The sequence below is a fragment of the Aquarana catesbeiana genome, linkage group LG03 (assembly GCF_042186555.1).
Source record: "Aquarana catesbeiana isolate 2022-GZ linkage group LG03, ASM4218655v1, whole genome shotgun sequence".
In the NCBI taxonomy this organism is placed as follows: Eukaryota; Metazoa; Chordata; class Amphibia; order Anura; family Ranidae; genus Aquarana; species Aquarana catesbeiana.
In genome coordinates, this window is record NC_133326.1 from 221,955,368 (window position 1) to 221,967,614 (window position 12,247).

General features: G+C 43.1%; 1 protein-coding gene across 3 annotated transcripts in view; it reads left to right on the plus strand.

Moving 5' to 3' along the window:
* The window catches only part of FAM3C (FAM3 metabolism regulating signaling molecule C), a 94,052-nt gene that overhangs the window by 80,048 nt on the left and 1,757 nt on the right, over window positions 1-12,247 (plus strand). For all 3 annotated transcript variants that reach the window (XM_073619803.1, XM_073619805.1, XM_073619806.1), the window contains exons 9-10: window positions 1,000-1,126; window positions 7,688-12,247. The exon at window positions 7,688-12,247 is cut by the window's right edge and continues 1,757 nt beyond it. In XM_073619803.1, coding sequence (XP_073475904.1) covers window positions 1,000-1,126; window positions 7,688-7,780 — 220 coding nt within the window. In that variant the 3' untranslated portion in view covers window positions 7,781-12,247. The remainder of the gene's footprint in view (window positions 1-999; window positions 1,127-7,687) is intronic.

Sequence of the window (12,247 nt, forward strand, 5' to 3'; positions counted from 1 at the left end):
AGTCTTATATACAGTAAAAGGTTCCTACCGCCTGCTCATATTACTCTAACAATACACCTGTAACCTAATTAACATGAGCTAATTAACTAATCCCTTAAAGCAGCCGAGTCTGTGCCCTCCTGAGCAGTGTTATGATTAATCAGGATTTCACTACAGGTCAGACTTGTTGTCACAGAGCTTCACACAGTAGATTATATATTATCATAAGTAGAAAACACAGGATACCTTCTCACAATAGCAGGAACTCCAGCAGGAGTCGGCCCGTCTCCTACACTGTACAGAGGCCAATGTGATCAGCTCTCTCAACTAACATGTTGTGTTCAGAATCAAACAAACCAAGAATAGTCTTTACATATATCCTGGGAGATATTGTGGATAAATATTACTGTCCCATTTTAAGTAATCCAAGATATATTAGTCACTATTTCTACTATGGCATATACAGGGTTCCCAGAGTCTGTGTGTCTTGGGGGACATGGACCTGAATCTAAAGTAACACCACCTCAAGGGTCCCCAGGCATACAGCTCACAAAGAGCACCGTCCCCCCAAATGCCAGGGCCCATAATCGGTAGGCAAGAGGCCAGCATTCAGTTCCCTCCAAAAGCCTCTGTCCCGGGTGAGTCTGTCACAGATATATATAGAGCGAGAGAGACTCTATTATATTCTGAGACTAGAGAATTCCTCTTTCTGCTATCAAACCACTATTTGTCCACTCTGTCACTTAGGGCTCTGCGCAGCTTGCAGCATATGTCTACAAGGCTCCTCCACATTGTTATGTTGTGCAAATGTAAATAAAAAATATAAAGGATGATAAAACACATAATATACTTAGAATTTAGCACAATATTTTATATTTTGCATGTTGAACGCCCTGGCAGGAACCAGTTTATGTTGTAACTATTGGTATTTCCACAAAATAATATTGTTTAGACACTTTTTTTTTTTTTTTTTCTGTGATTATTTGACCACTGTGTAAATTTGATTGTGACATTTTGCAGACTCAACGATGAAGCGCGGAAACTAATTTCAGAGCTCGGAAGTTCAGCTATCAATTCTTTAGCTTTCAGAGATAACTGGGTATTTGTTGGTGGAAAAGGTATTAAGACCAAAAGTCCTTTTGAACAGGTAATAGTCTAATCTTGGAATGTTTTCTGACTTTGTGTACCAGTGATGTTTCAGTGCGATATAGTTTTCACTATTCTAATTATTTCTTATGTATCAAAGTGCCATGTAAGCAATTTAATAAACGGACTGCTTACAAAACAGGGAGGACTCTAGATAAAATCAGGAAAGAAAAAGGATAGCTCATTGCTCAGTAATGATGACTAGGGAGTAGAGGAGGCAGCTTTGAATAGGTGTGTTTTTAAGAAAAATTTAAAGGTACAGGTGTGTCTAGTAAGAGGAGGGCCATGGCTGAGAATGAGACCCATCTAAGGCTGGCCATAGAAAAATTCATTTTCTTTCCTGCAGCCACGGTTTGCAGGAAAGAAAATAATTTTATTCCTCCACCAACACAGTCAGTGTTGATGGGGGAATCCCTCCCCTGGAGCCATTGTGTTCCCCTGGCACGGGAAGCTATCCCCACCTGGAGAACACCGTGAATATTCCTACCGGCTAGAACAGCCACTGGCAATAATCCCATATAAAATCCGACAGGTTGGTTGTACCCGAGTTGATTGATCAACTTGGGGACATTCAGCCTGCCCATGCATAGTTCGAATCTCAGCCGGTTCCTGCCGAGATTCAAACCATCTCCTGCCGAGATTCGAACCATCTATGGCCGGCTTTAGAGAAAAAACAAAAGTGTGGCGCTATATATCACATCCACAGCCGTGTGTATTACAATAAAGACATATAAAAATGGTGAATACTACCAAAAAAATGTATGACCATAAAATGGATAGTGTCAAATAATTAATCAGTGTTGATCACATATAAAGTAAATACACAATAATACTTAATCATTAAATGTGCCAGTGATTAATAAAAACCCGTGCTGGTTCCATGAGCCAGACACCAAACATAAAAAACATAAAACTTCAGAAGTCCATAAAAAATGTGTAGAAAAATAGTGAGGAAAACATCAACAGAGTTCAAAGGGGGTGATGCATGGCCAGATGGTATTCACAGAATTTTAGTCGCACCAAATCTGGCTAGTGGGCAGAAGGGAGACCACAAGTGTGCATAGATTGTACATCAGTGCCGGGGCCAACACCAGGAGTAGAGGAGGCTTACCGGAAAGAATTGACCTGAAATGGCGTACGCCAGACAAGTCAAAAAACCAGTGGTTATTATGCTTTTTTTTCTAAACGTAGCGCTGTACTTAATTTTTATTTTTGCTTTCGATGCAAAGAAAAGAATGAGAAGGACAAAACGCTGAAGTTATGAAGTTTAGACTTGAAGTCAAGAAAATCCCCGGTTAGACCTTTGGCTACATGTACAAATATTTGCAGCATTCTGATATTTAAGACAGCGGATTGTTGGGTCAAAGGACAGTGTAATTTGGCAGGCGTAGCCTTAATCTGTGCAAATGTTAATGGACTTATGTATTATAGGGTTAAAAGTCAGGTTGGAAAGGGCGGAGATTAGGGAGAAAGGGAGGAGGAAGAAACTGGTTTAAATTGTGGAGATTTCTTTGCAAACAGGTTTAGGAGGAGGGATGGGAGGACATGGGGAAGTTTAGCAATACAAGGTCATGGTTGGAGAGTGGGAAAAGTAAACTGAGCCATAGCAGTGAAGGGTGGGGACACCACTTTCAATCTTTGTAAAAACAGTTGCTAATCACAAATCACAAACTAGCAGTCATGTTGTTTTAACCCTTTCAATGCCAAGAATATGTCTCGTACTGCAGTCAAAGGGTTGAATATTATCCAGATTAGCCATATCTGTGAGTTTATTAAATCTGTGGTCAGAAGATGTAATTCCTGGTGTGCACTGCAAATATTGAGGTGGGACATGACCTCTGTGAGGTCTGATGTGAAGCTTGATGAAAGAATGTATTGGGTACAACACCTTGTACATTTTGGTAGTTTTTAACCACTTGCCATATAACAAAATGATGTCGGCAAAGTGGTTGCTGTATCCTGACCAGACGTCATATGATGTCTTTTAGGATATCAAGCCGCCGCCGCCCCCGGGGGCACGCATCGCAGCGATCGTTGTTGCAGCGTGTCAGCCTGACACGCCGCAAACTACGATCTCGGTAAAGAGCTCCTGACGGAGGCTCTTTGGACACGGCTGATCACAATGTAAACAGGAAGAGCCATTGATCGGCTTTTCCTCACTCACGTCTGTCAGATGCGAGTAGAGGAGAGCCGATCGGCTGCTCTCCTGACAGGGGGCGGTCTGTGCTGATTGTTTATCAGCACAGCCCCCCTCAGATGCCCACCAGGGATGCCACCACACCACCAGGGATGGCCACCACACTGGACCACCAGGTATGCCACCCTAGACCACAAGGGAAATGCCAATCAGTGCCCAGGCAGCTGCCAATCAGTGCCACATCAAAATGCCTGCCAGTGCCACCAGTGATGCCCGTCAGTTAAATACATCAGTGTCCATCGATGCACATCGGTGCCGCCTTTCAGTTCCACCTGTCAGTGTCCAGCAGTGCCGTCTATCAGTGCCACCCATAAGTACCCATCAGTGCAGCGTTTCAGTGCCACCTATGAGTGCCCATCAGTGCTGCCTATCAGTGCCCATCGTCAGTGCCACATCATCGGTACCGCCTCATCAGTATCGCCTTATTAGTGCAGCTTATCAGTGCCCATCAGTGAAGGAGAAAGCTTACTTATTTACAAATTTTTATAACAAAAACTTTTTTTTTTTTTCAAAATTTTCGGTCTTTTTTTATTCATTTAGCAAAAAATAAAAACCGCAGAGGTGATCAAATACCACCAAAAGAAAGCTCTATTTGTGGGAACAAAACAATAAAAATTTAGTTTGGGTACAGTGTAGCATGACCGCGCAATTATCATTTAAAAAGTGACAGCACTGAAAGCTGAAAATTGGCCTGGGCAGAAAGGTGCGAAAATGCCCGGTATTGAACTGGTTAAAAGTTTTGGTTTACAGATTTATCATTAAAGTATAACTATAGGCCAAACATTTTTATTTTGGATAGAAAAAGGAAGGGTTAAAACCCCTGTCAGATTTGTTTTCGCCATCTGTGTACCATTGGGGAGATTTCCCTTTACTTCCTGTCCCATAGCCAAACAGGAAGTGGGAATTAACCTCTGCAAATTAAGACAATTCCTTGGGGACCCCCAGGTCACCAGAACTAGTGTGCCCGTTGGAAGATTTCCTCTCTTACTTTTCTGGGGACAACTCAAAATTTGGGATTTGGGTTACTGTAATGCATATGTGGCTGCCGTGAGGGGAAGGGAGTTGAGTTTTTTAAATATGGCTGTTATGGGGGATTATGAGAACTGTATATAGTATATGGGTGATGGGGTGAAGTGAATTGTTGGAAGAAGCAAACAGAAACTAAAATAAAACTGTTGCATTGTTTCATAACTTTTTGAAGCTGGCACCTACATTTTGGGACGTTCTTCTCATAGAGAACTGTGTATTTTATGATTGCAGTTCAAAGTCTGATTTTATAATTGGGTGGCATTGCTTGTTAAATATGTAATTTTGAGATTGTTAAAACAAACAAAAAAAAAAGAAGCTAACTACTGAAAAGGGTTAGTAGACATGGGATGGGGATTCCAAGTTTTTCTAGAAAATAAGGCCCATACACACGATCGGACTTTTTGACAACAAACATGCAAATTAGCTGTTTTGGAGCAACATCCGACCGTGTGTACGCTCCATCGGACAAACTTTTTCTGTTTGCATCGGACTTTTGTTGGATGTGCGAACGCACAAACTTTCCGGCAACAAAAGTCTGATGGAGCAAAGTCCGATTGTGTGTACACAAAACCATCGTACTTTTGTACAAACCACAGTACGCAGACGCGAGAATGTTTCCAGAGCAATCCCATCGCGCTGGTTCTCGACGACCGGGTACTGTACATTCTGTGCTGGCTGCAATAAAAAAACACATTTTCCTACTGCGGCGGGCGCGATGGGGAATTCCCCTCTGGGGGAATACCAGGCCCTTCGGTCTGGTATGGATTATAAGGGGAACCCCCTACGCCGACAAAACGGCGTGGGGGGCCCCCCAAAATTCATACCAGACCCTTATCCGAGCACGCAGCCCAGGCAGTCAGCAAAGGGGGTGGGGATGAGCGAGCCCCCCCTCCTGAACTGTACCAGGCTGCATGCCCTCAACATGGGGGATGGGAGCTTAGGGCCCCCCCCACCCCATAGCACCTTGTCCCCATGTTGATGAGGACAAGGGCCTCTTCCCGACAACCCTGGCCGTTGGTTGTCAGGGTCTGCAGGCGAGGGGCTTATCGGAATCCGAGAGCCCCCTTTAATAAAGGGGCCCCCAGATCCCGGCCCCCCACCCTATGTAAATGAGTAGGGGGTACATCGTACCCCCTACCCATTCACCTAGGGGAAAAAGTGTAAAAAAACACACACTACACAGGTTTTTAAAGTAATTTATTAGGCAGCTCCGGGCTCAGACAGCATTACAGCGGGAGAGAGTGTCGTGTCAACATCGGAAGAAAAGAAGAGGGAAGAAGACAACGTAGAAGACCGGGCCACCGCTAGCAAAAGAGCGGCAGAAGATAGCGGGGGAGCCGGAAGAAGAACACCGGGAGAAGGGGCCAGAGAGCAGAGAAGAACCGGACACTGGGAGAAGATGCTGGAGAGAGCGGAGAAGAACCGGACACCAGGAGAAGAGGCTGGAGAGACCCCCGAAGTTTAAAAACCTGTGTAGTGTGGTTTTTTTTTTTTTTTGTTTTTTTTTTTTGTTTTTGACACTTTTTTTTTCGATGTACCCCATACTCATTCACATGGAGTGGGGGGCCGGGATCTGGGGGCCCCCTTATTAAAGGGGGCTCCCGGATTCCGATAAGTCCCTTGCCCGCAGACCCCGACAACCAACAGCCAGGGTTGTTGGGAAGAGGCCCTTGCCCTCATCAACATGCCCTCAACCCACCCCCCATGTTGAGGGCATGCAGCCTGGTACGGTTCAGGAGGGGGGGTGCGCTCGCTCGTCCCCACCCCCTTTCCTGACCGGTCGGGCTGCTTGCTCGGATAAGGGTCTGGTATGAATTTTGGGGGGGACCCTATACCGTTTTTTCAGCGTAGGGGTTCCCCTTAAAATCCATACCAGACCTAAGGGCCTGGTATGCCCCTGGAGGGGAGCCCATGCCGGTTTTTTATTTAAAATTTGGCGTGGAGTTCCCCCTCAAGATTCATACCAAGCACAGTGCCTGGCATTGGCGGGGATCCAAGTTGGATCCCCACACCAGTGTGAATCTGGCTCGCAAGGTGTCAATCTCGCCGATAAAAGCGTCGAGATTAACACCAATATCAGACAACAATACAGAAGTTGACCAAAGGGTGGTGGTAAAGAGCTGAAAAACCACGTGATTTGGTGAAAGTTGGCTGAAGTTCTACCGTATGTATGCAATACAAACTTATGGCCAACGCCCTTTGTACAAAAATCCAAGGGAAAGTTTGTACAAAGTCCTATTGTGTATGAGGCTTTAGTCTTTCACCACTTAGCGACTGTAGTCCTCCATGTGACCTTGTGGACTTGTAAGTGGATATATCTGAATGATGCCTGCAGCGGCAGGCATCATTCAGATATCATATTTTTTATTTATTTTTTTTCTCAGCTGGCGATTTCCTGCAATTTAAAAGCCATCATGGCGGCTGTTTAGCCACTTGGTTGCTTTTACAGGCGGCGGGAAGGGTGCCCCCCTCCCAACACCCTCCAGTGCTTCTCTGGTCTCTCCCGTGTGATCGGGGAACCAGAGAATGAAACTGGCGGCGGCTTACCATAGAGCTGACCACGGACCAGATGGTCCCTGGCCATCTCTGACCCTCGAAGGCCGGAAGTGGCATCGCTTCCAGTGCTGGCAGATGTAAACACTGCCATTTTTTGTTGAGTGTTTTTGTTTTGTTCTGTGTGGTGTGTTTTTTTTTTTTTTTTTTTTTTTTGCTGCTTTCTAGCATAGAAGAAAGATCTAGGGACATTTAGGAGTACCTGTCCTGCCCTATTCCTATTACAAGGGGTGTTTACATTCCTTGTAATAGGAATAAAAGTGATCAAAAGGTAGGAAAACCTAAGGGAAAGTGTAGAAATAAAATAAATTAAAAGCTCCCCGATCCCCAACGTTAGAGCGAGAGCAGTAATTCTAGCCCGAGGCCTCCTCTAACTCTAAACTGGTAACCTGTAAAAGTGTCGCCTATGGAGATTTCTAGGTATTGTAGTTTGTTGCCATTTCACAAGCGTGCACAATTTTAAGGCGTGACACGTTGGGTATCTATTTACTCGGTGTAATATCTTTCACATTATATAAAAAAAATTGAGGTAAATTTTTTATTTTTTTTTAAATATGCGTTTGAAAAATTGCTGCGCACATACCGTCTGACATAAAGAATTGCAATGTCCGCCTTTTTTTTTTCCCCTAGGGTCTAATAAAAAATGTAAATCAGGTTTGGGGGTTCTAAGTAATTTTCTAGAAAAAAAACACAGATTTTTACATGTAGGAGAGGAAAGGCTGAATTGGCCCGGGTTGGCAAGTGGTTAAAAAGACTAATTCTGTGTTTCTTTTTCCTTTTTAGCACATCAAGAATAATAAAGACACCAACAAATATGAGGGCTGGCCAGAGGTGGTGGAAATGGAAGGCTGCATTCCTCAGAAACAGAATGAATAAATGACAGTGGTAGAACACTTCAATAATGGACTTGAATCAAATGCATCTCAGAACACACACTTTAGTACGCTGAAAGATTTCATCAGTCATTGTTGATGTGAGCATGAGTCTCCACTCTGAGTATGAGATTTATTTATTGTTGAAAGAAATAGGTATTTTTGTAAAGACTTAAACTATAGAAGACAAAGAAAGGAATAGTTTGGAATATGTGCGTTATCCAGGCTGTGGTGCACATTTAACACTGAATGGACTGTTATGCAAGGCCTTGAACTGTCGCAGTCGCACTATTCATTTTCATTCTAAAAATAGCTTTTTCCGTTGGGATATATTCCACCAAAGATTTTGAGGAGGTTTTTTTTTTTTGTTTTTTTTGTTTTGTTTTTGTTTTTTAACTAGGAATACCGTTGTTTGCACCATAGCTGTTTAATATGCATTTGCTTTTTTTTTTTTTTTTTTTTGTATTTGAGTAGAATTTTAACAAACAAACAAGTCTGTGTCTACTGATTTTTGTTTTTCTCATTGTGCATATACAGGACCATTTACTAATGAGGTTTTGTACTGAACCACACCGTCAATGTGCTGGAGTCTAGCAAAGATTTAAATGGGCTGCCATCAATTTATCTTCAATTCACTGTTGAAGAATTGATGCTATAGGTTTCCTTTTTATTTTCTAGTACATCAAGAAGCACAAGAATTCAATATGTATGTACAGCAGTATTTCATGGTTGCGTAATATTGAATGTGTGGCACTTTTTTTTTTTTTTTTTTTTTTTTTTTCAAGCTCCTGTTTATAAAGAGTGAATTTATCCCTGCTCACGATCAACCCTATTGCCTGCTAAAACTTTCCTTGGTGTTCCTTATAAATGCGATCTAGAACATTGTACACACAGTGATGAAAAGTAGACAGTCATCTTCAGGATTTTTGCATCTCCAGCTTCCCTTCACCAAAGACGATGGATTAATACATTTTTAGACTAGTGTGAAATATATGCAACATTTTGGTTGAAAAACAGGTGGAGAGTACTTCTAAAGTGTCAAAATTATAACATAGGATTTTCTAGGTAATGTTAACCTTCATGGGAAAAGTGGAAACCATTGCCCAGAATGGAATCTACTCTCCATGTATGGCATTTTTTTTTGTACATGCATTGGTCCAGCTTGTGCTAATGTTAGCATGTGTGTCATACCTCTGGGATTCCAGCAAAAACTGAAAATCACTGTAGTAGGCAACGCTACTACCTCCATTGTCTTTCAGGTCCTGTGCCAAACGGCTGTCCTGCTGTATTGTGAGCTAAAGAGGTTGCTTGCTTGGCACGGGCGTCATTCAGGGAACTCTTTGTTTTCGTTCAATGAATACATAGCGTTCTCTGTTTGGGCAGGAGGGGAAAGAGTGGTGAGGTGATGTAACAATCTCCATTTACCCAATCAGAAAACACTTTGCATTCATTGATAGTGCAAAGTGTTCTCTGAATGGAGTCTTTCAAGTGGGCCGCCACCTATATTCACAATGCAGCAAGGCACCCCTCGGCACAGAAGCCAGCGGCAAGAACTGTAGTAGCCGTGCCTTCTGCAATGATTTCCAAGAGTCCAAATTGATGCTTCTATATAAAGAGATGGCAAAATATCAATTTCAACTTTTATGAATAGGCCACTCTAATATATATGATATTTAATATTGGGAATTGACATTTAAAGATTACCTTTTTTTTCCCCTTTCTAGAGACATTATTTACATTCCAAAGTTTTACTTTATTTTGCTAATGAATAGTGACTGTTCCAAGAAACGGGTATCATAAAACATATTTTGATTTCATTTTTCTGTAATTGCATATGATTTCTACAATAGACATAAAACACAAGCGTACTTATGAAATATCTTACTGTCATGTTCCCAAATTCTATTGCTCCTTCTACATATTTATTTTTATTTTTTTAGACATTTTATACATTAAACCCCCCCCCCCCTTTTTTTTTTTTTTTTTTTTTTTTTTTTTTTTTATCAGTTAGAACAACTTAATGCAGTTACAAATAGACACCTTGTACTGGATGCTGGCACTACAGGAAGATCCATTTTATTTTTGTGCCCTCAGTTGTCTTATTAAAGTGGAGTTCCACCCAAAAGTGGAACTTCTGCTTATTCATCTCCGTCTCCCTCCCCCTCCGGTGCCACATTTGGCACCCCTCAGAGAGGAGGAGGCAACAGGGCCCTGTTTTTGTCAGGTCCCCGTCCCCACTTCCAGAGATAGCGCTCTGGCGACGCTCGGTCCCCTCCTCCTGACTCCACCGCCGGGCCAAATGGAAAGTGCCGCTTGCTTTGTGCATGCGCAGTAGGGAACCAGCTGTGAAGCTGAAAGGTTTAACGGCCGGGTTCCCTTACCGGCAATGGCGGCGGCTACAGCCGTTCCGAAGAGCGGCTGGGGTGTTGACTTTGCCGGCTCCCTGGACAAGTGTGTCCGTATATTAAGTCAGCAGCTGCAGTATTTGTATTTTTTTTTCGTCGGGTGGGCGGAGCTCTGCTTTAAGTAGAGCTAGTGGCATAGCTCTGGGTGCCACACATTGAGGGGGTGTCAGGCCAGCTATAAGGGATGGGACAAGGCAGGGCGGGTGCTAACGCTCTATATTCGTGCGAGTCAGCAGCCGCTGCTCTGTGTTATTCAGTTCACAGTCAGGCTCTTTACTGCCATCTCTGGCTGCTTCCTGCATGTGCACCCCTCGTGTGTACTGCCAGTACTATATTTTGGATTGCAGCTCCTCTTGTGTCTCACAGGGACATGAAGAAACAGGATCTGGGACTAGGAAGACCACCTTACCAGTGGGGGCTGTGAGTACAAGTGAACGGAGGAGGTTGTTTGTATACAGGGGGAGGGGGTCGTGTGTGTGTGTGTGTGTGTGTGTGTGTGTGTGTGTGTGTGTGTGTGTGTAGGGGGGGGCGCAGCTGTGTGTGTGTGTACAGGTGTGTTGAGGGGCTGAGTGCGTAGAGGTGTGATGAAGGGGCTGAGCGTGTACTCAGGATCCGCCTCGGGTGCCAAATGCTCTAGGTATGCCCCTGAGTAGATACAAAGTAACATGATACTGAAAGCCACAAGTTCTGTGTCTGGGGCAGGAGAACCCTTTGACAAGGTTGCATGACTGGAGCTTTGGAGATTCTGAAAGAGTTGGCTCTTTAGACTTGGACATGGAACTGGAAACGCCATAAGATTTTGCTTGAAAAAAGTGTCTACTGAAAGGTACTGTGACTACCAGTTTTTAGGCATACAATAGAAAGAGTTTACCATCCATAAGGAGGAGACAGAGCATTGCAATTTGGGAATGTGGCAGTAAAAGTAACTTTACACCATGGCTTGGAGTTTCACAAAATGCAGATTAGGAACCAACGTGGTAGGAGACATGAAGATACCAGTGTACTTGGCGAACGTTTACAGTTATTTATTACATCTTTTACTGTTTTAGTCACCCAAATTACTTCTATATGAAAGCCAGGAGTAAAAATAAAACCAAACATCACATTGCTCATTAAAAATTATACATGTATGAAGACTTTCAAATCCATGTTACCTTTTGCACTATCTATATGCAATCCCCTAGAATCTGTCCCTTAACATTAGGAGGAGGCCAACACCAGGTAATTAAAAAAAAAAAATACCCTTCATTGCAGCTGCTTCTTACACTGCAAGGGTTAAATGCTCATTATGTCTAGTTTTTTTAAATAGCAGGGACCCTCCAGAGGTGCAACCAGTCCAGTACTGCTGCTTCTCTAAGCCACTCAAGACCATAGTCACTTGCTTGCACCCCCCCCCCCCCCTCCCACTATGTACAGTGCTGGGTAATAGGCCTGCATTTGACTTGACAATGAGAGACTGCCAACAGACCGCTGCTTTGGAGAGTAGAGGGCAGCTCAGAAGGTGGGTTTGGGTTATTAATAATGCCTGTCCCTTAACCCCTTAGACATAATGCTCATTTAATCCTTGGGTGATATATATATTATTTATATAATTTTTTTTATTTCTGGCATTTGGCTTTGAGGTGTTACTAAGTGATGTAAGAACAGGAGTAAATTGCATACTATGTGGAAAATGTTGAAAGCCTATTAACTTGTGTGCTGTTCAGCCAGCAGTGCTGAAACCATGAGGTCATAGAGCATAAAATAATGACATCTGCTGCTTGCAATACCATATACCTGTTGATTTTGAGTTGTACCCAGGACTTTGGTCATACCTGACCCATTGATCCACATCTTTGCGATCTAAAAATAAAGAGATCAGAGATAACATTTCCACGTAAACGTTTCCTATTCAGGTGATAACAATGCAGAAGATGAAGTTGAAAAGGTATAATCTGCGAATCTCTGGGTCTGCAGTATTTAAATGACCTTGCTTGGAGGTCCCTTCAGGCCTGGATTTTTTGGGAAACCACACTGACCCCAGCCATCGGTGAAAAGTTTTTCAGGAGTGCTAAAGGTGTTATAGT